The sequence below is a fragment of the Oncorhynchus nerka genome, linkage group LG10 (assembly GCF_034236695.1).
Source record: "Oncorhynchus nerka isolate Pitt River linkage group LG10, Oner_Uvic_2.0, whole genome shotgun sequence".
Classification (NCBI taxonomy): Eukaryota; Metazoa; Chordata; class Actinopteri; order Salmoniformes; family Salmonidae; genus Oncorhynchus; species Oncorhynchus nerka.
The window spans coordinates 50,963,602-50,991,427 of record NC_088405.1 but is presented as its reverse complement, the minus strand read 5'-3'; the positions used below and the strand labels follow the sequence as shown (position 1 = coordinate 50,991,427).

At 43.0% G+C, this 27,826-nt stretch overlaps 1 protein-coding gene, 1 long non-coding RNA gene and 1 other non-coding gene across 3 annotated transcripts; 2 read left to right on the top strand and 1 right to left on the bottom strand.

The window, feature by feature from the left end:
• The first annotated feature begins 68 nt into the window (after window positions 1–68).
• Window positions 69–27,095, top strand: LOC115135504 (uncharacterized). Its single transcript, XR_003864507.2, has 3 exons — window positions 69–667; window positions 10,654–10,737; window positions 25,204–27,095. It is a non-coding gene; the product is annotated as an uncharacterized LOC115135504 (long non-coding RNA).
• trnas-gcu (transfer RNA serine (anticodon GCU)) lies at window positions 1,468–1,549 on the top strand. The gene has a single exon. It is a non-coding gene; the product is annotated as a tRNA-Ser (tRNA).
• On the bottom strand, window positions 6,777–9,763 carry LOC115135496 (endosialin-like). The gene has a single exon (XM_029670245.2). It carries the CDS (start codon window positions 9,529–9,531, stop codon window positions 7,459–7,461), a length of 2,073 nt encoding a protein of 690 aa, XP_029526105.1. The 5' UTR covers window positions 9,532–9,763; the 3' UTR covers window positions 6,777–7,458.
• Window positions 27,096–27,826: the final 731 nt, after the last annotated feature.

Sequence of the window (27,826 nt, the reverse complement as noted above, 5' to 3'; positions counted from 1 at the left end):
CATTTTCCTGTCCTGCTAAGAATTAAAAATGTAACGAGTACTTTTGGGTGTCAGGGAAAATGTATGGAGTAATTTTCATTTTCATCATTTTCTTTACGAATGTAGTTAAGTAATAGTATTTCTTTTTTTATATTTTATTTCACCTTTATTTAACCATGTAGGCTAGTTGAGAACACGTTCTCATTTACACCTGCAACCTGGCCAATATAAAGCAAAGCAGTTCGACACAAACAACAACACAGAGATACACATGGAATAAACGGCTGCACAGTAATGTCTCTTATCGATGGCGGTTATGATGATATCGTTTAGGACCTTGAGCGTGGCCATGACCAGATCTGAAACCAGATTGCATAGCGGAGAAGGTACGGTGGGTTTCGAAATGGTCGGTAATCTGTTTGTTAACTTGACTTTCGAAGACCTTAGAAAGGCAGCGTATGATAGATATAGGTCTGTAGCAGTTTGGGTCTAGAGTGTCAAAAATATAAATAGTAAAGTAAAGTACAGATATCCCCGAAAACGACTTAAGTAGTACTTTCAAGTATTTTTACTTAAGGACACGTCACTGGACACATCAACAAACAATCCTTCAGTCACTGTCCAATCCAAAACAGGAGCCTGTGAAGGAAGAACAGTCATCGACACGATTCCTTGCAAGACCTCGGCTGTGAGTGTGAAATCATGAAAACCCTCAAAAAATGTTCAGACTGCTTGTGCTGTACAGTTTTTGACCATTGCAATAAATGATACCAAAAACAATAACAGCACTTACAGTTGATTAGGGCAGCTCTAGCACGGCAGACATTTGACGAACTGACTTGTTGGAAAGGTGGCATCCTATGATGGTACTGATTGGATTTATTATGCATAAAGGCTCTTACAGGGTATCTCATAGACAACATTCTGTCTTGTAGAGATCGTGAGAGGACACTTTCCTGATTCAAACAAACGCTATTTTCTGCCATACATAGAATTCAATCCAATTCAACATCGGGTTTCCAGGCAAGAAGAAATGGAGCCAATATTTCTGTAAGGTCCATATATCTCTCCAAAACAAGTCCTATTGTGAATTTTACAACAAATGTAATGGACTCAACTTAACTAACACACTTTAATGTACAGCCTATTAAATACTGCACGTTATTACAATGATAAAGATTGAAACTTTTTAGCTTACTGTACAGTGACCATTCATTCAATAAATGTGAGTTAAAAAACTGCCATAGCTCTGTTGTGCAAAGACTGTTGACAGCTAGCTAGCATCAAATGTTCCGCTGACGCCTATCTTGCACACCGCACAGTGGCAACTGACTGAGATGAGACTGCTTTTCCCACCTTAGAATTTTGTATAAATCTATAGCTACATTAGCTTTACTACGGTAGCTAGTAAACCGGCGCAAAGACATTTAAAAGTTAAACAGTGAAGCAAATGTATATAAACTGATATTTTCCGCAATGACTTTAACTGACGAGGTGGCCGAGTGGTTAAGGCGATGGACTGCTAATCCATTGTGCTCTGCACGCGTGGGTTCGAATCCCATCCTCGTCGACAAATGTTTTCCAACAATTACTTTTGTAGGCGTTGTTTCGTATCTACGACTGTGTGCAAAAATACTTTACATGTGAATTATAACAGCATTTATTTATAATATGAATTACAAAAGCAAGACATAGGCGAATAGCTTTATACAGCCTGGTAATTTAGGCTAGTACTGGGCATCCTGCATTTCCATGTAAAAAAAACATAAATACTAACTTGAAGTTGATAGGAGCACATAATATTTATTGTGAAATGAAAGCTAAAATTCCATATGTTTTGGGGGGATTTTTGTCGGTCCAAATCTGAACCAAATATATAAAATGTTCAACCATTTTCCATCCTAAAAGTTTGGAATAAGCAAAGGCTTTCATTTCTTGTCAGATGGAAAAGGGGTCTTAGAAAACATCTACCAGAAAAAGTCTTAAAAGCTATTAGAAATATATCAAAACACAATAATGTTGAAGTAAAGACCCCTGTCAACTAATAACATCATGTATATTTATTTAGTGTTGTAGTACGAGTCCGGTCTCAGTACCACATTTTGAATCTCTTGGTCTTGTCTCAGTGTCGGTCGTAACTCGGTTTCGGACAGCGAGGACTCGTAATTACATCTGGAGACCAGCCGAGAACAGCGTACTAAAAAACTCATCATTATCAGCTTCCATTCAGTAAGCGCATAACACTGCTTCGCCAGGCCAAATATATACACTCCTTCCTAAAACATTCATACCTGAACAGTCTTTATATGGATTATAGACATGTTTGCGCAGTGGCGAACCTTTTGGACCAAGGCCTTCAGCGTGTGACAGGTTCATGATGCTGAAATGACATGAACGGTAATACCAACACTTATGTAAAGTAGCGATCCGTGGGTAAAATCACTGGGGAAGCCAGTAAAAAAAAGTAATATTACAACCTGTGTTGTTTGCTCTATAATCCTGTTAGTTCATATGATTAAAGGCCGAGACAATAAGAATACAATAATAATAAATTGAACCACACCTTTGTTTCATCACAAAACTAGAGAACAACCCCTGTCCGGTGAAGTCCACAAAGGATATGGCATGTAACAGACAGTTACATGACCTACGTGGCCCACAGCATGGTCAAGCAAGTTAACGTTTCCCTCATTTTTGGACCACTAAACAGTTATTAACTTAGAACCACAGAGAGTTGCCCGCAAGTCACAAAGAAAACAGGAGCTGCCTCCAGCATCGTTTCATCTTCAAAATTTCAACATCATCAAATCACCTATGCTTAGTGTAGTACAGTGACAACAAAAAGATACCATTAAACAATATAGTCCAATCAACATAAACTTAATATGATGTGGCTGTCCATGGTTCTGATTTCTGTGTATGTGGGTGTGCATGCTTGCAAGTAGAAAAACATGTCGACTCACCCTACTTGTAGAGAAATGCCAATGCCATCCTCCTCCCTTTCATGTTGCCAAAACTGTATATCACTATGTCATACACTATATGCTTTTATTGTTTGTTGTCCTAGGATACCTGTATAAAATGCTTGCTCGCTAGCCTAACTTCCATTCGTGGGCCACTTTAGCTAGTTAACATTAGCCTTCTACATCTACTAGATGATCTAGCTACGCATTGAACATCCATCTTCTCAGGCCAAGAGCACAGCAATGTATGAATTAATGGTTGGATTAGAATCACTGTTAAAATCACTGGCCAGTATGGAGAATTAAGTAAAACCACAAGTCCAAATCCTTATCTCCATCCATGGCTAATTTAGGAAAGGGACCATTTTAGCTAGCTAGCTAGCCACCAGAGTACAACAACACAACGAGATGCAACAATTCAAGTTGTTTCTGTCAATGACATTATGTTCCCAATGCAATTTGATAGGCGAATCCAAACGGGCTTCCCTTGACACTTTTTTTTTGGTGCGCCAGGACCACTCACTCAGTTTAGCTCAACGATGATTGGTTATAATTATATATTTTTTTGATCAAGAGAGACCAAACGCTCGCTGGCTTCCCTTGCATTCAATGCTACGGGCATCAACAATGTTATACTCGTTTGGACAGTTTTGTTATATTTTATATTTCAGTCTTCTGTGACGTCTATATAAAGTGGAATATTGGGATGCAATCTCAAAATTTAATACATTTCAACTCTATATCTGACATGGTACAGGTGTCTTCTTTTTTTAAGCCCATAACCATGTGTGTGAGGTGTATACTTTTGCTTCAAAGTTGATTTGTTTAAGAGTACCAATAATCACTCTGTGTGACCCTGATTCAGCCCAATGTAGTAAAAGGTTAACTTGTTGTTGAAAGTTATTCTTGAAAAGGGAGAAGCTAACAAATTAGCAACAACATCCTCTTCGACAACACCTGCTGCAGTCGCTGCAAACTAGCCTACAACAAAAGATAGATAGCTAGACCGTGGAAAACTACTGCTCACTATTGTGCAGTGCCCCGTTGACCTTAGAGAAGGCAAAAGTTTCCATTCGTGTTTTGTAAAAAAAACGGTCCCAACCATTACATGTCAAAATGTGATTGGTTGATTCCACTGTCACTCCAAAATGTTGCTCTAATACAGGGCAGATGCTTTCTATTTAGCTTCTGAAGGCCTAGCCAATAGCTGACTTAGCTAGCTAGATTTATCTTCCCGGTGTCACGCCCTGACCTTAGAGAGCCATTTTATTTCTCTATTTGGTTAGGTCAGGGTGTGATGTGGGGTGGGCATTCTATGTTTTGTTTTCTGTGTTTCTTTATTTCTATGTTTTGGCCGGGTATGGTTCTCAATCAGGGACAGCTGTCTATCGTTGTCTCTGATTGGGAATCATACTTAGCTAGCCCTTTTTCCCTCCTTTCAGTGTGGGTAGTTAACTTTGTTAGAGACATCATAGCCCTGTTAAGCTTCACGGTGGTTTTGTTTTGTATTGTTTTTGTTGGCGACATTCTAATAAAAAGGAATATGTACGCTTACCACGCTGCACCCTGGTCCACCGTCAGAGCAGTTTCTCAAGCAGCTGAAAGAGGCAGCCAGTGGATCTGGATCAAACGGAAGGACCCTTGCTGGGCTGTAACTTCATGACCCCCCACCCCCACCTGAGAACCCAATTCAGATCCCTCCAACTTGAGGAGGGCATATGAGGTATGCGGTCAGCTGTATGGCTGGCTCAGGGAAGAGGACGCCCCTGCCTTGCATAGTCCCGTGGGACATCTTAATTGGGCATGGGACACAAGCTAAGGCTTGATTACCCTTTAGCTGGCCACCTTTGATGAGGGTGTTTAGTGATTAAAGGCCGAAACACCCACTGATTCGAAGGCACACTACTGAGGATGTGTCCCAAAATTGACATCTTACCCCAGTCTAAGAAATAAACCTCCCATGCCACTCTGTCAACATCACGGCAAATCTCATGTGAGTGCATTCCATCTATTGGCACAATGGACAGTTTTTAACATCTCGTCCCGTGTTTTATGATTCTTTGTGACACCCGGATCCTGATTGGAACTTTTTTTCTCTTCAGTGTTAACACTTTCCTTTTAAAAACTGAAGAGATTAAATCAGAACATCATTGAAAAGAATAGCATAATAATATTTATTTTATAGCCCTTCTCTGAAGGTGTAGAAGGCCCTCATTCTTCCCCACTGTTTTTGGGTTAGTGATCATTTGTGTCTAAAGAATATATATATATTCTTCTGAAATATGAACACAGAAATAATGGACATTTTGAACTCTTATGGTGGCGATTTGACAGAATTACAATCATGATCTTGAATTGGACTCACATTTTTCTGGTCTCGCCTTGATTCGGTTTCAGACACATTCTCCCCCTCCCAGTCTTGGTCTTGAATCGGTCTCGCTTTAGATGGTCTCCAACACAGCACTGCTTAGTTTAGCAGAAATGATTTGCCTTCTGTAAGTTTAAGAAACATTGACGAGTGTCTTGTCATTCTGTTACCAAAAACCCACATATCTTTAGGATATTTTCTCATTTCTCTCCCTCATGAGGAGGGAGGATAATGCAAGTTCACAGAAGTAACAAGTGAAGGTAGGCCTATCAATTAGCTATAGTGTTTTTGCTGCTAACAATTTGGTTTATTACATATTGATTCAAATGCGTCATTCTGTTACAAAATTGGTAACAGAATGACCAAAAAAATCTAACAGAATGACTGCAGTTGAATTGGCTACAATGGGAAATCATAGATGTCACAAACCACAGTTGGGTCACCTGCTACTGTCCTCCCTCCACTGGCCTACTGTTATGCTCAGCTCATAATCGATTTAATTTGCCTTCTGTCGCGTGTTCAGTGTGTTCTTTCTCTTTCTGTCGTGTGTCCATTTAATGTAACTGCCCTCTCACCCGCTGAGCACTGACCAACACCGGATATCCATGGACGTTGAAAAGTATCTGAAATATAGTCCATCCAATTCTGAACCAATCATAACGCCTGCATTTGGTTTGGACAGCACATTACAGTATAGTACAGTAGAGTGTAGTACACAGTAAAGACCATTAGAGAAGAGTATAGGTCAGTACAATAAAGTACTGTACTGTACAGTAGAGTTTAGTACAGTAGAGCACTAGAGTAGAGGACAGTATACAGTAACATATATTGTACTGTACTGAACTATACTCTATTTTGCTGTACTCAACAATACTCTACTTTACTCAACTGCATTATAAAGAGGGTATTCATAGGAAGTGTTACCAAAATTAGGAAAAATAAGTAGATGGATATGATAAGCAATTATAGCATGATCACTTACTATAGGCTGAGTAGAAGTCCTGATGATTATGATGTGTTCTGACCTAATAGATAGAGTCTTAACTTAAAGAGAAGAGAACCCACATTTTTGGTTATCGAAAGAGATACAGTTGTAAATCTACTATAATCTTTTACAAATATAGGCCTAGGCCCTACCGCTTGGGGGCGCTGTTTCCCAATTAAAGGCAAAAAGAGGCAGATAAAAACACGAATTTCTCTTGCTGTTTTTTTTTAACCTTTATTTAACTAGGCAAGTCAGTTAAGAACAAATTCTTATTTTCAATGACGGCCTAGGAACAGTTGGTTAACTGCCTGTTCAGGGGAAGACCGACAGATCTGTACCTTGTCAGCTCAGGGATTTGAACTTGAAACCTCTCTGTTGGTAGTCCAACACTCTAACCACTACTAGGCTGTTGGGATAGTCTAAATTACACAATATTCCTAATAATTCCACGGTATGAGGTACATCAATCAAACAAAACAGCAATGGTTTATTGACTTTATTAAAATCCAATGCATATTCAGTGCATCTAGAAAGGACACAATTTGATTAGGCCTGACTAACACACGTGGGTAAACATCACAAACGGCAACATATCCAAATATTATATCATTGGAGCGTTTCTTTTCACCTCCACACAATTCATGTGATGGGATTGTTTATCATCTGGGTTTCTTAAATTAGTACTCTGAAGTTTATTCTGTTTATTATGAGCAGCCTCAACGACGAGGTCTACTCCACATAATGCCGTTAACTTTATCACCTGTTGAATTAACAATTACTTAAGATATTTTCTGACGGTGGGCAAAAAAAAAGCACCAGCAGTGAAATAGGATCCACTTCCTCTCGACGACGTCATATCCCCTTGTCCTCATGACCATTTATCAGATCTTTACAACGTCAAAAAAAAAAAAAAAAAACCCTGCTTCATTTAAACGTGGTCGTGATTTTTGGAGCACCAAAAATAAGCATTCTTCCTACATGGACTTCAGAGATGCTGGGATGTTCCACGGGAGTATTGCAGGGGTCCAGTTTCACAAGTGGTGGCGGCAGAGGCCATCAGATGGGTGGTCTGGATCCTGTCTGTGTCCTTTTATTCAACCCTGTTCCCTATTCACCCCCTCTTTCAGAACTATTCACTAAAAAGACAGTGTCACCTCTAATGGTCAAGCACGAGATTTCGCCTTGTTTTCCCCCTCTGACTTGGAGGTGCTGATCCAGCGGTAACAGTCAGTGATGCTCTTGTTTTGTTCTACAGCACAGCTAGTGCAGTACACAATGCCTAGAGCCAGCATCACCACAATGAAAACACACAGGGGCACCAGGAGTGCTACTAGTAGCCAGCTCTTGTCATCCTTCCTTTTGCCTTTACTCTCAGGCCACTGGGCCCCTGATGCAAACACTGTTTGGGCTGGAGGTGGGACTCTGAGCGTGGTGGTGGTGGCCTTAGCGTCAGAGTCTATGTCTGTGGTTTCTACCACTCTCCCAGCTCCCTTGTCATTCTGGACTGCTGGGCGGTGGCTGTCACTAACCCTGGACACCACTGAGGGATCACTTGCTTGCCTTTGAATGTCATCATCTTCCTGCGAGGAGGAGCTGGGCGAGGGTGTGACAGTGTTCCGAGCGGGCTTTCTCCGTGCGAGAACACCCCAGTGTGAGTTACGGCCACCCGACGGCCTGCGACGAACCGTTGTAGATGTTGTCTCCTCCTGCGGGGCCTCTGTAAACCAGCCCAGGTCAGTCGGAAGCCTCTCAAGGACTGTCTGCTCTGTCTGCCACTCCAAACGTGTAGGGTCTGTAACCCAGTCTTGGTCTGTAACCCAGGTTTGGTAGGACGAGGTGGTTGTTGATGAATACTGGTCATCGCCTTCTGGAATAGCCATGCAGGAGTTCTGGTCTGACTGCAGCTCATACCCTGCCTCACAATAGCACTCAAACCCACCCATATAGTTGAGACACTTCTGGTGGCAGCTGGCGGAGGTCTGGCACTCATCCACGTCCTGGCATAAGCCTGGATCGTCGGGCAGCTCAGTGTAGCCTTGGCGGCAGTGGCAGGCAAAGGAACCGGGTGCGTTCTCACATCGGTGTTCACAGCGACTGGAATCGTTGCATTCGTCAACATCCACACACTCGCCATCTTCATCGGGCTCGTAGCCCTGGTTACAGTGGCACTCGAATGTCCCAGGAGCATTGGCGCATATATGAAGGCAGGGGGCCCGGAGACACTCATCCACATCCAGGCAGTTGCGTCCATCAGGTGCCAGTAGGTATCCGTTTGGACATTTGCAGCGGAATCCCTTAGCGGTCTCCTCACAATCAAACTCACAGTTGGCATTGCCACAGGAATGGTTCGGCTGGCAGGTATGGCCGTCCTCTGCCAGTGTGAAGCCGTCAGAACACTCACAGTAATACTGTGTTTCAGCATTCTGACAGAAATGTTCACAGCCACCATTTCCTTCTTCACACCAGTCCTGGAGGCCATCAGAGCAGAGGGGGGAATCCTTTGACCAGCCCACACTCCCGTCTTCCCTCAGCATGCAAAGAACAGACTGGTCTCCTAAGCTGTCTTCATTATCTGGGCAGGGAAGGGTGGCCACTGAGCCAAAGGGAATGTGAGTGAGGATGGTGCTGAGCAGGCTGAAAGGGGTGGTATACAGAGCAGGTCCGCCTCCCTCACTCTTCAGAGAAGGGCACATCCCCCGGTAGGTGTAGTGACACATGAATCCATCCACAGTCAGCGAGCAGGAGCCATCCAGCCACTTGAAGTTGTCGTGCTGCTCCCGGGTGTCAGCAGCAGTGTTGACACTCATGACGACACAGCGGGGCGCGGCACAGGTACTAGGTGAGTCCGCCCTCAGCCAGTTGGTGTACTGCGTGTCCTGTTCACCTGTGATCCATTGGAATCCCCTGAGTGGGCGTGTGGCAGAGCACTGCCTGGGCTGGCGATGGAGCCCCATCCACAGTCTGACCCTGGCCCGTGGTCCGCGTTGCTCCACAGACGACAGGAGCTCATGGACCACAGCCACCTCCTCAGAACTCTTTAGGGTTGCCAGGGAACCACCTTTGTCCTTGCAGAACCTTGCTGACTCCCGAAAAGTCTTGCGTTGGAAATAGACGGCGTAGCAGCCACCTGCTGCGCAAAGAGCATCTTGCTCCTGCAGCTCTTGTCCCAGAGTCCAGGGAAGCCAGCAGGCCCACAGAAGAGCAAAGGAGCGCAAGGCACAGATCATCTTCCCCATCTGTAACCACTGTCTTTTTTCCCACCTCCCTACACCTCTCTCTCCAAGTTAAATTATTATTATTTTTTAATTAAAAAAGTTTATTTCAGCCTTGTTTCAATGTTCGACCACTTCTCCCGAACAAAACACGTCTGTTATTAGTCAGAGTTATTTAGTCCGAGGCCTTCTCCTGAGCTCCCTGCTTGTCTACCTCTGCGTTGTTAGCAGCATTCTAACTGATCTGCAGGAGAAAGAAAAGAGGGGGGAGGGAGGGAAGAAAGAAAGAAGGAGGGTACGTGAAGGAAAAAGGATTGTATGTTTTTGGAAGAGGGGGCGGATAATGACTGAGTTGTGTGGAGGAGGGGGGCTGCTGTGCTGGACGGTGGTTTTCCCTTGTGCCATATGGTTTTCATAACTTCTAATGGAATTTCTCGCAACCCTGCTACCAACCACATCAACCACTTCAGCTCCATCCACAATAATGGAAACTGTTTCACTATCCCAGTTTTGCAGACAGAGGAAGAGTGGCGACTCAGATAAATCCTTGTTTTTGTCCCAGGGACTGATTACTCCTATAGTCTAGTCGTTTAGTTTTTTTTTCTCCCTCCATTCTGTTTCTGATGTATATTCAACGGTGAGACACTCCATCACGGGTACTGAATTCCATGTCCAGCTTCTTGTAAACATCTGGTCTTTTTTTTGAAAGGTCTGTTGTCTGTGACGTTTAGAGAGTTTATATGTGGCTGGATTTATTCATTATATATGAATACAGTTCATCCTCGGCACACAGTTCATCCTCGGCACACGGCGCCTGAAAATGTGAAAAGACAGGAGGGACAAAATTCATTATGACATCGGTAGAGCGTTAGATGATTGGACCAAGATGTGCGACTACGCAGGTTTACAAAATCGGAGGGAAATGGAAGAGTATGCAGACAAGTACTTTTTTCGTGTGTAGGGCTTTTTAGGGTCAAGATGAAAAAGAGCAAGGAAGTTAATTGCGGCTTTCCCAATACAAGTAGGAACTCTACCATTGTACAGGTCATCCAACAGTCACAGTTCAAGCAATGGCTGTTATTGTTCTCTGAATCTATTCTATTATAGTGGGTAAATTAAGTATACCTTTTGTTTTTGATACTTTAGGGCCCACTACTGCATCACTGTCACGGCAGGTAGCCTGGCTTTGTCACGACCGTCATGGGAAGAAGTGGACCAAAGTGCAGCGTGGTGAGCGTGCATTTTCCTTTTAATAGTTCAAATGTCACCAAACAAAACAAGAAATAACACAAACGACCGTGAAGCTAACAAAGATAACTTCCCACAATGGCCAAAGGGAAAAGGCTGCCTAAGTATGATTCCCAATCAGAGACAACAATAGACAGCTGTCCCTGATTGAGAACCATACCCGGCCAAAACATAGACCTACAAAAACATAGAAAATCAGAACATAGATTGCCCACCCAAATCACACCCTGACCAAACCAAATAGAGACATAAAAAGACTCTCTAAGGTCAGGGCGTGACAGTCTTGATTTTTCTGACCATCCCAGGGGCAAAATACAGTATATTTCAAACAGTCCAATATCTTACTGGTCTTTTCCAAGTCAAACAATTTTGGTTCAGGATAATATCCTTCCAGATGGCTACCTGATCGTGTTTTCCATAATGCTAGTAGGCTAGATACAGTATCATGCTGAGGGCTTAGAGTGCTACAAATATAGAGGAATGGGTCTTCCTGCTGTTGATATCTGGATGAATTTGTTTTCTAGGTTATTTCAGGTACATTACCTTCAGGTACTCCACAGATTCTTTTTGTCATCAATTCATCTTAATTTTTGGAATGAACAATGTGATGGTCAGGTTAGCCCTTGCCCTTGTCTTTTGACACAGTGGTAGGGAAACAACACTTAGGTCTGCTCCTCTATGCATGTCTGTATATTATGTAAGAGAGTCTGATCAAGAAGTTTCAGATGTGTATCAGATTGGCCTGCTCCACTGGCTGGAGTTTCAATGCAAACAGAGAACTTGAACTGTATGAGATCACTTCCTGCAGGCCAACTCTGCAGATCTTATCGAGCATGGAATCCCTTTAATCTCGCTTTTTCCTTCTCCTTTTTTAAAATATGTTTTTTACAATTTCACCTCTTGATTCTTTTTTTTTGTCAAAGCCATGCATATATCCATTCCGCAGTTTGAGCTTCCCCTACCTGGTGTTGATGAACACATGACCAAAAAAACAAAATAACTCATTTATTCAAACTTAATCATAACTAAATAAATAACTTCTATTAACTTGACTAATAGAATGGTTTATTTCACTGATTTGGCAACACTGAATAATTTATCTTTGTATAGTTTGAAACTTGGAGTGCAGTTTACATTGAAGTTATGCTACACAATTTCACAACTTCAGCAACATCTGTTATATAATACCAGTGATTCAGTATCAGCAAAAATTTGGGTGGGCCAACAAAAAGCAGCTAACTTCCTGCAATTGTACACATTTTGTCATGGGGAAAAGATCAAATGTAGCTGTTTTAAAGCTAATTTCCTGCAATTCTATACATTTTCCATGGAGCAAAGAGGAGCATTTACAATTTTATCGCTCATCTCTGTCACGCCTGCTCCCGCTCTTCCTCCCTGGCGCTTGAGGGTGCCAGGGTGCCCTGCATTACATACTCCTGCCACCATCAATACACACACCTGCCTTCCCTCGTCACACACATCAGCGATTTATTGGACTCACCTGGACTCTATCACCTGTTTATTACCTCCTCTATATTTGTCGGTTCCCCAGCTCTGTTCACCACTGCTGCATTAATGTTTGTATGTCATTTGTTACCTGGTTCTGACGCTGTTCTTGTCCTGTTCCATGTCTCACCTACATTAAATGTTCAACTCCCCGTACCTGCTTCTCATCTCCGGCGTCGGTCCTTACAGAATGCAGCAGCAGGCAAACAAAGCTTCGGGTGAGTGCTTGCTTTCTGGTTGGTGGTGACATCGGATCCGGGGCCCGCCGCCGATGGAACCAAGGGTGCCTAAGCCAGCTCGTCAGGCTCCCACGTCCTAGCTGGCTCGAGAGGTTTCCTTGCCCTGATTGACTCGGCAGGCGGCCATCCCGCATCAGGTCTCAGCCGGATCGTCAGGTTTTCCGCCCAGCTGGCTCGTCAGGCTGCTACACCTCAGCCGGGTCATCGGTCTCCCACGCCGCAGCAGGATCGACAGGCTTTCACGCCTCAGACGGGTCGCCAGGCTCCCACGCCTCTGCCGATTCGCTGGGATTTTACGACCAGCCGGCTTGTCCAGCGTCCGTGCCTCGGCCGGCCCGTCAGGCTCGCCCAGGTGGGATGCCGGGTGGTGCCCCTAGAGTGGGGGGGGGGGTGTACTGTCATGCCTGCTCCCGCTCTTCCCCCCTGGCACTCGAGGGCGCCAGGCTGCCCTGTATTACGCACTCCTGCCACCATCATTACGCGCACCTGCCTTCCCTCGTCACACGCATCAGCGATTTATTGGACTCACCTGGACTCTATCACCTGTTTATTACCTCCTCCATATTTGTCGGTTCCCCAGCTCTGTTCACCACTGCTGCATTAATGTTTGTATGTCATTTGTTACCTGGTTCTGACGCTGTTCTTGTCCTGTTCCATGTCTCACCTATATTAAATGTTCAACTCCCCGTACCTGCTTCTCAACTCCGGCGTCGGTAATCTCCTAATATTCACCAGGCTGAGAGGAGATAGCAAAAATATAGGTGTGTTGACTCTGATAAAGGCACTAGATTATCTTTCTTGTTAAAGGGTGGATTCCGACCCGAGTTAAGCGCTCTTAAATGGAATGTAATTCAATGTATTTTTTTGTATTTTAGCCCTTTTTTTCTCCCCAATTTCAATCTTGTCTCATTGCTGCAACTCCCCAAAGGGCTCGGGAGGCGAAGGTCGAGCAATGCGTCCTCCAAAACATGACCGACCAAACCGCGCCTGGTTAACCCAGAAACCAGCTGCACCAATGTGTCGGAGGAAACACCATTCAACTGACGACCGAGGTCAGCCTGCAGGCCCTGGGCCCGCCACAATGAGTCACTAGAGCGCAGTGAGCCAAGTAAAGCCCCCCCTGGCCAAACCCTCCCCTAACCCGGACAACGCTGGGCCAATTGTGCGCTGCCCCATGGGACACCCGATCACGGCCGGTTGTGATACAGCTCGGGAGTAAACCCGGGTGTGTAGTGACACCTCTAGCACTGCGATTCAGTGCCTTAGCCTTCTGTGCCACTCGGGAGGCCCCGTAATTACATTTTTATGCACGTTTCTCTCTATGTGGATTCTGATCTTAAGCATGAGGATAGCATGCTATTCACCTGCTATTCATTCGGGATGGAGATTGAATATATGAAGGTGAGGCGGAGATGTGTCAACACAGACCGTATTCTAATCTTGATTTAATTCCCTAATAGTTCCACTACCTTTACCCACGAGGAAACCATGAATAACATCTAGTGAACCTACCAGTTCCAAGTGGGAAAATGCATTTACAGATCTTTTTTTTTTTCTATAGAAATAATAACATTCTCCATGCACTGTAATTTACAACTGGAAAAGAGCTAAACACCAGTCTCAACGTCAACAGTGAAGAGGCGACTCCGGGAAGCTGGCCAAAGAAAAAGCCATATCTCAGACTGGCCAATAAAAAGAAAAGATTAAGATGCTTAAAAACACAGACACTGGACAGAGGAACTCTGCCAAGAAGGCCAGCATCCCGGAGTCACCTCTTCACTGTTGACGTTGAGACTGGTGTTTTGCGGGTACTATTTAATGAAGCTGCCAGTTGATGACTTGTGAGGTGTCTGTTTCTCAAACTAGACACTAATGCACTTGTCCTCTTGCTCAGTTGTGCACCGGGGCCACCCACTCCTCTTTCTATTCTGGTTAGAGCCAGTTTCCACTGTTCTGTGAAGGGAGTAGTACACAGCGTTGTACGTTATCTTCAGTTTCTTGGCAATTTCTCGCATGGAATAGCCTTCATTTCTCAGAACAAGAATAGACTGACGAGTTTCTGAAGAAAGTTATTTGTTTCTGGCCATTTTGAGCCTGTATTCGAACCCACAAATGCTGATGCTCCAGATACTCAACTAGTCTAAAGAAGTCCAGTTTTATTGCTTCTTTAATCAGAACAACAGTTTTCAGCTGTGCTAACATAATTGCAAACAGGTTTTCTAATGATCACTGAGTCTTTTAAAATTATAAACTTGGATTAGCTGACACAACGTGCCATTGGAACACAGGAGTGATGGTTGCTGATAATGGGCCACTGTACGCCTATGTAGATATTCCATTCAAAAGCAGCCGTTTCCAGCTACAATAGTCATTTACAACATTAACAATGTCTGCACTGTATTTCTGATCAATTTTATGTTTTTTTTAATGGACAAAAAATGTGCTTTTCTTTCCAAAACAAAGACATTTCTAAATGACACCAATCTTTTGAATGGTAGTGTATCAACATATCAACTTCCCACAGTAAAGTTTATGAAATGCTGTGCCAGTATGCATAATTTAAATCGTAAGGCCTTTTAATTTGCAGGGATGGGCACTCTCGAATGTCTTAATTATAGGCTACCCTGACTTTCTCTTTTTCCAATTAGTAACATGTTCAATATTAGCCACTATCAGTATAGACCAATAACTACACATATCAGTATGACTAATAACCACACATATTGAACTTCCAATCTACTGTTAGTTCCCTTCAGTTGGTATAGCCTACATTATCATTCCATTTAATTCCATTCTTTCGTTTACCTTCATTTTCTTCTTCTGTAAACGCTGTCGCGTCCGTTTCGTTGTTGCCGAGGATCATTTGTAACAGTTCATAATATATAAAAACATGTAGGCTATTTCAATTGTTATGGACCCAATGTAACCCAATGCAAACCAAGCCGGAACAGTTTGAACTCGACACACGGCGCAATACTTGGCCGTGTCATCATACAGTCCCATGGTTAGTGCAGGCAATAGACAAGGGCATAACCAACTATTGTACACTATTCTCCCTATTGGAATGATATGTACACTAATTTTCCAACTTTACAATGGGTTGAAGAACTGAATGGAAACATTTTCAGAATGAATCATACCACCGTTTTCTTTCTTTCCGGGGGCAAAGGCTCTCCAAACCTGTTTTTTTTTTATATGGTTCAAAAATACTTTTCTAAACCTAAATAATCTACAAGATCAGACTATTTTTTAAATCAACCAATTGGTGCTGAAACGGAGACGAATATGCATATATTTAGATATTTAAATGATCCCTAATATTCTGAACCCGTTCTCACGATATAGTCTAGCGAGTCTGTCAACAAAATTCGAACTAAAAGGTACACCGTATTTAAAGGGATTGCTTAATTAAGATAAATGTACTGGAAACCCTATTGAAAATCCACGAGAAAATCTGTTGGCCAGAGTGTTTTCGGCGATTGAATGAAATGTAATTCAAGATAGCCACACTTGCAGAGCACTTTACGTGAATGAATAAGATAAGTCTTAATACCAAATACTGAGAAGTGGGTAGGAAAGCATACATTTCTAAGCCTGAATCGGCCCTCTAAATTAACATATGCAATAGGCAGTGGCATAGTGCATATAGCCATAGAAGCACAGTGACATATGTCTCAGTCATATTCGTGGCTTATTGGGGGTGTGGCTTTCAGTTAGTTATTTTTGGCAATCTGTCCCGTGAGAGTGAACATCCTTCCAGTTAATATGTTCTCCTATATTTCATGAAATCTGACTAACCCAGTGCACTTCTTGCCATCAAGTAAATCTGATGGTGTTTGCATGTTGAGGTAAAAAGACAAATAATGTCCCATTTAGAACAGACAAGTAAAGGGCATTTCTCAATCTGATTGGGTGGGCGTGCCGACGCCCCTGGGCCACGGTAGTTAATAATTTAAAAATGCAGTACATCTCACTTTGTAAACCCCCCCCCTCCATGTTGGAATGGTATATAGGCTACAGTGTGGAGAGAAGGTATAGTCACCAGACCTGTTTTTTTCCCCCCAAACTCGTCTTGGATCAATCTATGAATCAACTAGGCAACCAATAGGAATGGTAAAAACAATTAAACCACTAAGAGCGGACATCTGCCCAAGTGCACACTAGACTAGACTATCTAACTCTAACCCTCTGAGACACTGACAAAACATGCAGGGGCTTCAGCCCCACATCTCTCCTCCTGACCTTGCCGTTGCACTAAAAGCAGACGGGCGGACACAAGGACATAATACATCTGACCAGCTCTCAGACAGAGCCCAGAGACCCATGCGGACCTCTCTGGTGCAGCTCTCAGACAGAGGAAAGAGAGATTGTATGTGGCAGGGCTTGCTCTTTCTCCTTCTCTTTCTCTCGCTTCTCCTGGCTTTTCAATTAGTCTGCATGAGAGTCTCAGATCTGTTAGCTCCTCCTGCTTCCATATCCAGCCAGAACCCAGCCGTTGCCTTTTTCTGCAAGGACTTCTGGAGCTGCATTTTAGAATTGCAATAGATAGAACAGACAGGGTTATCCACTCAACGTTGAAGAGTATACATTCTATACAAAATATACTAGAATCACTAGGGTCCCCTTCTGATGAAATAGCATTGGGCTTCCTCTCAACTTTATGGCCGATTACACTATTACTGCCCTACCAAGCAAAAAGGCAGTAACTGCTAATTTGGTTGAAAATGAGTTAATGTCATTGAGTTAATGAGTTCATGTCACTGCATAAAGTTACGGTGAAACTGTGGTAAACTCTACCTACATGTACATACTACCTCAAATAACCGGTGCCCCTGCACATTGACTCTGTATTATTTCACTACTGCTCTTTAATTGCTTGTTACTTTTTTATCTCCTTATTCTTATCTGTATTTTTTTGAAACGGCATTGTTGGTTAGGGGCTCGTAAGTAAGTAAGCATTTCACTGTAAGGTCTACACCTGTTGTATTCAGCGCACGTGACTTAATAAGATTTGATTTGACTTTGATTTGAAACCGAAGGTAAATAAAAAGCCATTTTTATCAGTTCCATGCTATGAGCAGTTACTGCCTTTTTGCTTGGTAGAGCAGTATAGCCATTGCGTTTTAAGACACATATACAGTATGTGTATAGTCCTCTTCTATGTACAGTAAATACGCTGAGACATCATCCAATTGAATAGGTCCAAGGTGTGACATTTTCCTTCTCTCCTCACCACTGACGCATAGTGCAAGTTATTGCTCCTTAATGTGTAAACCATGTGCTGCCTCCGTCTCCATGGACCTGGTAGCCAATTTACACATACCTCAGACCTTGTCTGGTGTGCAGTGCAGTGCTAAGGCCTTTTAAAGTTATTGATGGCTGGTTGTCTTGCCTTTGTTTAGCTAGTCCTACTGTATGAAGGAACCCTGGAGATATTAAAATAGCACAGGTACTCTGTCCCAGTCTGTTTTCAGTTGTTCAGCAGACATACTCTGAGTCTCTGTATTCTCAATTGATCTTTCTAGTTTTGGTATTTTTTTACCTTTATTTAACTAGGCAAGTTAATTAAGAACAAATTCTTATTTTCAATGACGGCCTAGGAACAGTGGGTTAACTGCCTGTTCAGGGGCAGAACGACAGATTTGTACCTTGTCAGCTCGGGGATTTGAACTTGCAACCTTTCGGCTGCTAGTCCAACGCTCTAACCGCTAGGCTACCCTGCCGCGAAGAAGACATTTGTTTTTTTATCATCGATTATTAATAATTTCCTATTTATATATGCTACTTGACGTGTCTCTTAACCCTAGACTTTTCTGACTAAGGATGAAGTTGATGCCCAAATTCACACATCTTGTATCGATGTGAAGTGCTGTTTTCTTGTATTGGTCAGACCACCCATACCCTCGCCCATGTCCTTTACGTTGGCTTCCAGGCACCACGTACAAGCCGCCGGGCAGGGTTGGGTAGGTTACTTTTTAAGTGTAATCCGTTACCAGTTATCTGTCCAAAAATTGTAATCAGTAATGTATCTTTCAGATGACTCAAACTCAGCAATGTAATCGGATTACTTTAAGTTACGTTTGGATTACTTTCCCCTTATTTGAATTAATGTATTTGTATTTATTTATTTGCACATAGGAAAATGCAAAACAATATTAAGGAGAGTTTAAAAGGTAGACAAAAGTAATGTGCAGGAGAGGTAAGAAATCCCGAGAGGCTTGTAGCACCCCCTTTCAATGTTTATAAAACAAAACCATACAAAAAAACATTACCAGATTTTTAAGAGAGATACATCAAATCAAATTTTATTAGTCACATGCACCGAATACCTTACAGTGAAAGGCTTACTTACGAGCCCCTAACCAACAATGCAGTTCAAAAAAATATACAGATAAGAATAAGAAATAAAGTAACAAGTAATTAAAGAGAAGCAGTAAAATAACAATAGCGAGACTATATACAGGGGGGTACCAGTACAGGATCAATGTGCGGGGGCACTGGTTAGTTGAGGTAATATGTATATGTAGGTAGAATTATTAAAGTGACTATGCATAGATGATAACAACAGAGAGTAGCAGCGGTGTAAAGGGGGGGGGGGGGGCAATGCAAATAATCTGGGTAGCCATTTGATTAGCTGTTCAGGAGTCTTATGGCTTGGGGGTAGAAGCTGTTTAGAAGTTTCTTGGACCTAGGCTTGGGCGTTCGTACTACCCTTTCTGTAGTGCCTTGCGGTCGGAGGCCAAGCAGTTAGGATGCTTTCGATGGTGCAGCTGTAGAACCTTTTGAGGATCTGAGGACCCATGCCAAATCTTTTCAGTCTCCTGAAGGGGAATAGGTTTTCCCATGCCCTCTTCGTGACTGTCTTGGTGTGCTTGGACCATGGTAGTTTGTTGGTGATGTGGACACCAAGGAACTAGTCCACAATCCTCTCCTTTGTCTTGATCACGTTGAGGGAGAGGTTGTTGTCCTAGCACCACACGGCCAGGTCTCTAACCTCCTCCTTATAGGCTGTCTCATCATTGTTGTTGATCAGACCTACCACTGTTGTGTCATCTGCAAACTTAATGATGGTGTTGGAGTCATGCCTGGATGTGCAGTCCTGAGGGAACTGGGATTACAGGAGGTGGGCTGAGCACACACCCTTGAGGGGCCCCTGTGTTGAGGATCAGCGTGGCAGATGTGTTGTTACCTACCCTTACCACCTGGGGGTGGCCCGTCAGGAAGTCCAGGATCCAGTTGCAGAGGGAGGTGTTTAGTCCCAGGGTCCTTAGCTTATTGATGAGCTTTGAGGGCTCTATGGTGTTGAATGCTGAGCTGTAGTTAAAGAATAGTATTCTCACATGATTTATTTGCACATTAAAAAATGCAAAACAATATTAATTAAAGTTTTGTCCAGGTGGGGAAGGGCAGTGTGGAGTGCAATAGAGATTGCATCATCTATGGATCTGTTGGGGCGGTATGCAAATTTAAGTGAGCCTAGGATTTCTGGGATAATGGTGTTTATGTGAGCCATGACGAGCCTTTCAAAGCACTTCATGGCTACAGATGTGAGTTGGTTGTCATTTAGGCAAGTTAACTTAGTGTTCTTGGGCACAGGCACTATGGTGGTCTGCTTAAACATGTTGGTATTACAGACTCGGACAGGGAGAGGTTGAAAATATCAGTGAAGACACTTGCCAGTTGGTCAGCGCATGCTCGCAGCACACGTCGTGGTAATCCCTGCGGCCTTGTGAATGTAGATCTGTTTAAAGGTCTTACTCACATCGGCGTGATCACACAGTCATCCGGAACAGCTGGTGCTCTCATGCATGTTTCAGTGCCATTTGCCTCAAAGCGAGCATAGAAGTAGTTTAGCTCGTCTGGTAGGCTTGTGTCACTGGGCAGCTCTCGGTTGCGCTTCCCTTTGTTGTCTGTAATGGTTTGCATGCCCTGCCACATCTGACAAGCATCAGAGCCGGTGTAGTATGATTCAATCTTAGTCCTGTATTGACGCTTTGCCTGTTTGATGATTCGTCGGAGGGCATGGCGGGATTTCTGGTTTAGAGTCCCACTCCTTGAAAGCTGCAGCTCTAGTCTTTAGCTCAGTGCGAATCCATGGCTTCTGATTGGGGTATGTACGTACGGTCACTGTGGGGATGACATCATCGATGCACTTATTGATGAAGCCAATGACTGATGTGATGTACTCCTCAATGCCATCAGAGGAATCCCGGAACATATTCCCAGTCCGGGGCCCGCAGAGAGGGTCTCCACACCAGAGGCGCCCAAAGCGGGGTGAGCCAGAGGTGGAGCGGGGTCTACGTTCCGGGGGGGGGGGGGGGTGTACTGTCACGCCCTGACCTTTGAGAGCCGTTTTATCTCTCTATTTGGTTAGGTCAGGGTGTGATGTGGGGTGGGCATTCTATTTTTTGTTTTCTAGGTTTCTTTATTTCTGTGTTTTGGCCGGGTAAGGTTCTCAATCAGGGACAGCTGTCTATCGTTTTCTCTGATTGGGAATCATACTTAGGTAGCCCTTTTTCCCTTCTTTCAGTGTGGGTAGTTAACTTTGTTTGTGGCACTTAGCCCTGTAAGTGTCACGGTTGTTTCCTTCGTTTGTTGTTTTGTTGGCGACCTTTTAAAATAAAGTAAAATGTACGCTCACAATGCTGCTCTTTGGTCTACTTCTTTCGACGGCCTTGACAGTGTTCTACAGCTTATCATGAGATACTCTATATCGTGCACCAGCTGTTATTTACAAAAATACATAGCCCTCCGTCCCTTGTCTTGCCAGGCGCCGCTGTTCTATCCTTGCCAGTACAGCGTATGACCAGCCAACTGTATGTTGATAGTGTCGTCGTTCAGCCACGACTCCGTGAAGCATAAGATATTACAGTTTTGAATGTCCCGTTGGTAGTTTAATCTTGCGCGTTTAATCTATATTTTTCTCCAAAGATTGCACGTTTGCTAGCAGAATGGAAGGAAGTGGGGGTTTATTCGATCGCCTACAAATTCTCAGAAGGCAGCCTGCCCTTTGGACCCTTTTTCTCCGCCGCCTCTTCATGCAAATCACGGGGATCTGGGCCTATTCCCGAGAAGTAGTATATAGTTTGCGTCGGGCTCGTCAGACTCGTTAAAGGAAAATAAATATTCTGCCAGTCGGTGATGAGTAATCCCAGTCCTGATGTCCAGAAGTTATTTTCGGTCATAAGAGACGATAGTGGCAACAATATATACAAAATAAGTTACAAAAAACGCAAATAAACTAACAAAAACACAATCGGTTGGGGACACGTAAAACATCTGCCTTCTCCCCCGGCGCCATTTTTAAAACACATGATTGGAGATATATACAAAGAAGAAGGAAAATATTGTGAATTTTACTTGAAATTCAATCATAATCTAAATAAAAGGCTGATAGGCACAGGGATAAGACGTTAAGTCGAAAGTCCCTTAAAGGCCCAGTCAAAAAAAATATGTTTTTGTTGTGTTCATATCATAATGTACAACAGCTGATGAACTGTAAAAGTGTGGGAAAAGTTGATCAGTGTTATCTCCTGATAATTGCTGGTTGAAAATAAAATTTACGCAGGACCTTCTAATCAGCAGGTTTCAATTGAAATGAATGTCATTGAGAAAACAGAAATGTGTCAATGTATATTTTCATCCTATCTGAATAAAAAAGTAATCCAAGAAGTAATCATCTAGTTTTTCAAAAGTATCTGTAATGGGATTACAATATTTTAGCTGGTAACTTAACTGATTACATTTGTTTTGTAATCAGATTACATGCAACTTTACATGTAATCAGTAACTCCCCAACCCTGCCGCTGGAGACTCCCATTAGCTCTGGATAAGAGCGTCTGCTAAATGACTTAAATGTAAATGTAAAATGTAGACATACTGAAACAATTAACTAAAGCCATATGGTCAACTAATGGAAGGGAACAAATTCCCATTGATTTTGGTATGGAGTAAAGGAAAAATTGAATAATTATATCCACATCTTATCCACACCCTGTCTCAAACAGTTTGCAATTAATAAGAAAATGTTTCCAGGGAATCACTCTTTCACAAACAAAAAATCCACATTCACATTCAAAATACTCATTCAACATTGAAACCTTGACCGTGAACAGTAGTTTAATGGAGTTAATGTGTCCATTGTGGAATTCCCTGTTTATTACCCCGGGTTCCTGCTGTTAATGACGGGGGTGCATAGACGTCCCATCAGGGTGGCGTGTCAACATAATAGAGCTATAATGAGCTCCCTAATAGGACCTATTTATCACTATAGGAAATGTCTACATCATAGAATTGCATGTAAATGATATAATCTATATGGTCCACACAGCTATCTAAGGCTGCAGATACAGCCTAGTGTGAGAGTACAAATACATGTAGTCCAGCTACAGTGGGGTTGAAGCTAGGAGAGATGAGTGGAGGCTCCGGGCTATATCTGCATATAGAGGATGACCGTATTATAGTGTTTTGAGTGCTGAGATGACAGATACCAGAATGGCAGATGTTTTCCTCCAGTCTTAACTCTGTTCAGTCTCAATTCTTGCACAAAGAGGTGGAAATGGAGAACCTACTCCCGTTACAGTGCTTAATACGTCCCGGATAGTTGCAGTGCTTTTTTTAACAGGGGAAAATACTCAGATTCCTGGGCCAACATTGAAATCTCTTTCCAACACATTAATGATATATCTGTTTCCTTCATCAACATTTTTTTAGGCTAGCTATTAAGACTTATCTTTGGTGGGAAATGATGTAAATACTTGATCTGTGTTTGTGTATCAGTGGGTGGCTAAGATTGATAAAGATTGCCCTACTTTGAGCAGTACTCTCCCAGAGACTGATTTGTTCTGTCGTTCAGACTTACACCCGTGAAGAGTTCATTGAAACGTTCTGATTATTATCGCCACCTCTTCTCCACACGGGATTTTGTCAACACATTTGCGACGGGGCTCTTGCTGAAATGCTCATCTAATCTTTATAGTTCTGTACGTTCTGTACTCACAGTTGCGCATATTTTATTTCACAACGCTACAGTATGATGCCGCGACTAACGTTTAGAGTTTGGAGATGTATCACTTCGGTGATTTTACAGTGAGTCCAGCCAGACAGATTTACATGTGCAAATCATTACAACTGTAAGCAAAAGCAGTAACATATTCTGTTGCTGTCCTTTTCAAATGGCGATCATTCCTCCTCTCTTAAGTCATATCGAAAGGAATCACTGCAGTAAGAGAATATTCTGGGTACAAAATGACTCATAGATCATTCATTTACCAGATGAGAGAGCCTCAGCTTTTCCATATTTCACGATCATCCGTGTGTCCTTCTGTGCCTTTCTGAGGGCTGGAAAGAAAAGGCCAAAAAGGACTACGTGAAGGACTATAAAATGTCTATGTGAATGGATCATGGTAAATGCATTAACAATAGGAGGTGAAATGGCACATTAAAGCTTTACGGAAATCAAATCCTCAGACTATTGATAAGCCTCAGACTATTGATGGTTGCCTGTGGGGGGAAAGAATACACAGACTTTCCCTCTAAAGGAAAGGGGGGTCGCTCTGGACAAGAGCATCTGCTAAATGACTAAAATGTAAATGGTTGGTTCTGGAATAATATTCGATGGTCCTTGAGCATTACGAAACTTTTCTGTCTAAAGAACATGTTGTGCTAGCTTTGCATAATTCTTACCAAGTGATTCAACATTCTAGATTTTTAAATATCCCAGATAATTGTTTTATTGTTTGACAGGGGTTGACAGAGCTCTCTTGATTTTATTGACAGTTCTGTCTTGATTTGTTTAACATCTGTATGCCTCTTAACCTCTCTCTCTCTCTCTTATTCATATAATAGGGGAGGGGACATTTATTTATATCGGCCATTATTGTTCTTTTTTTTTTTAAACAAGACCTCATACACAGAGAAGCATGTACATGCTCACATACACACCCCACTGATCTCTGCTTGTGGTCCTGAACCCTCTGCCTGTGGATCACTGGGATGTCTCTGGGGGCCCTTGGCCTGTGAACTGGCTATTAGCGGAGCCTGACGGTTGCCGTATGTTAATACACTCCAGGCAGTCTCCAGTTACTTCTCTGTGATGCGGCGTCTTTGACCTTGTGCTGTTGCCACAGTGCCTCATGAGGACGCTGGAATGAAAGTTTCCTGGATCTTGAGTCTTCCTGAGCGGCCTCTCTGAGCCAAGTTCTCTCAATACTGAGAAAACAGAGAGAATGGAAATACTCGTTTTCAAACTGAAACCATCTTAAACCAATGCTTCTGAGTCCATTTAGAGACACTCAAAAACATATTTATGTCGTTTTGAACCCACGTCAATTGATAAGTGTGGTTTTTATGTGAACCCACTCAGATGACAAGACACCTTGGGCAGAAACTGTCAGCTGCTAAACACATGCCTTACACTCAGGAAGAAGGAAAATAACCACGGAGTATAACATTCCAGTCCATTTAGAGAAAAATGTACATGACACAGGGTCAGTGAACAGCAGCCTTCGTGCATTGTACTGAGAGAGCAGAGTTTTCAATAGCACAAGACATAGGAAATATTTAAACACATTCGGCAAATGTCTGCTCTTGCACAGCTTGGTTGTTATCACATTTTACTGTCTTTTCAACAACAGAAAAATACATCTGGTGGCTGATATTCTACCCAGCATTGCTTTGATTAATATACACTGTTGCCTTCCAGGACCAAGACGGGACTGGAGCGCAGTAGTCCACACTGACTAAACACCTCCCTCTGCAACTGGATCCTGGACTTCCTGACGGGCCACCCCCAGGTGGTGAGGGTAGGTAGCAACACATCTGCCACACTGATCCTCAACACTGGAGCCCCCCAGGGGTACGTGCTCAGTCCCTTCCTGTACTCCCTGTTCATCCTCGACTGCATGGCCAGGCACGATTCCAACACCATCATTAAGTTTGCAGATGACACAACAGTGGTAGGCCAGATCACTGATAATGACGAGACAGCTTGTAGGGAGGAGGTCAGAGACCTGGCCGTGTGGTGCCAGAATAACAACCTATCCCTCAACGTAACCAAGACTAAGGAGATGATTGTGGACTACAGGAAAAGGAGGACCGAGCACGCCCCATTCTCATCGATGGGGCTGTAGTGGAGCAGGTGGAGAGCTTCAAGTTCCTTGGTATCCACATCACCAACAAACTATAATCGTCCAAACACACCAAGACAGTCGTGAAGAGGGCACGACAAAGTCTATTTGGCAGGGTAGCCTAGTGGTTAGAGCGTTGGACTAGTAACCGAAAGGTTGCAAGTTCGAATCCCCGAGCTGACAAGGTACAAATCTGTCGTTCTGCCCCCGAACAGGCAGTTAACCCACTGTTCCTAGGCTGTCATTGAAAATAAGAATTTGTTCTTAACTGACTTGCCTAGTAAAATAAAGGTAAAATAAAAAAAATATTCCCCCTCAGGAAACTAAAAAGATTTGGCATTGGTCCTCAGATCCTCAAAAGGTTCTACAGCTGCAACATCGAGAGCATCCTGACTGGTTCCATCAATGTGTCATGACGTTGGCCTGGGGGATAGATTTATGACAGTCATAAATACCTCTTCCCCCCTTTATCCTCTCTCTACCCTACTGAGGTTACATTTAAAAAACCTTTGGTTAACAGAGATTCTGGGAACATCAGAATGTGGGGGGAAATGAACTATATTCTGGTATTCCGAACAATTGAACATATGCGGTGGTACTTAATGAATATGATGTGGAACTCTACAGTGGAAAGTCTACACATCAGAGTTATCAGATTCACATGGAATTGTTGTTCAGTTTAAATGTTTGAATATGAAATGATTTGTGATGGGATGAAATGTGATTTTAGTTTCTAAAATGTGAGATGTGGGTTTTCATAAGATATTGCCGCTCACTCAGTGTCCCGCCCACGTGAAGAGACATAGGTTGTAAACTATGAAACACACCCCATTTCTCCCTTCCTATATAAAGCCTTGACAACAACATAACTTCCTGTTCCGAGGACGTGAGGACGACGGTCCTATGTCAGAATGGTTCAGATAATAACTACAGAATGAAGCCAACATAAGCGTGAGCTTTGGTTGCGAATGGTATGAACTTTGAACTCTTATTCACTACAGAAGTGATTTCTCCTAGCCGTTGAGTTAGTAACCGCAGCTGCAAACTCAGGTTAGGAAGGAACAGACAGAGTATCCCGTCTACCACACAACAACGTTACTACAACATATCCAATTGACCACCAGAGACATTCTTCAAAGGACTCGGTTTGGAACACGGCCTTCCATCTACCACCAACCTACTGAAGCGCAGCTCAGAGTAAATATTTATTGCATTTTCCTTTTCCAAATGGGCGGTAATTTAGAATGCATAAGACACTGTATTTATGATAGCACAGCTTTTTCCCTTTGTTCCTCAGTCTCCCGTTCTTTCACTCAACCCAGCCCCTTTTCCTTTGTGTAACAAGCTGTCATATCTGTTCCGCCCGCTAGGGACGTTTTCCTTTATGACGTAATTTGTAATCAAGTTATGATTAATTGTGTGTATGTGTAATTAGTTAGGTATTTAGTAAATAAATAATTAAACCCAATTTTGTATTGCTGATTCAAATTGTTAGCCAGGGTTCGTGCAGATAAAAGAATTTACAACTTTCAGATGAGCCTGAATTAAGATGACAATTGATATTGATGGCTATTGATGTAAAATATTACTAGGTATTTAAGAGTTTATTCTGGTAGTTTATCAGGTGTATTACCAGGATGTGTACTCCAAGCATGCACTGACCAACTGGCAAGTGTCTTCATTGACATTTTCAACCTCTCCCTGTCCGAGTCTGTAATACCAACATGTTTAAGTAGACCACCTGTACCTGTGCCCAAGAACATTCAGGTAACCTGCCTAATTGACTTCCGACCCATAGCACTCACATCTGTAGCCATGAAGTGCTTTGAAAGGCTGGTCATGGCACACATCAACACCATTATCCCAGAAACCCTAGACCCACTCCAATTTGCATACCACCCCAACAGATACACAGATGATGCAATCTCTATTGCACTCCACACTGCCCTTTCCCACCTGGACAAAAGGAACACCTATGTGAGAATGCTATTAATTGACTACAGCTCAGCGTTCAACACCATAGTGCCCTCAAAGCTCATCAATACGTTAAGATCCCTGGGACTAAACACCACCCTCTGCAACTGGATCCTGGACTTCCTGACGGGCCACCCCCAGGTGGTAAGGGTAGGTAACAACACATCTGCCACGCTGATCCTCAACACAGGGGCCCCTCAGGGGTGCGTGCTCAGCCCCCTCCTG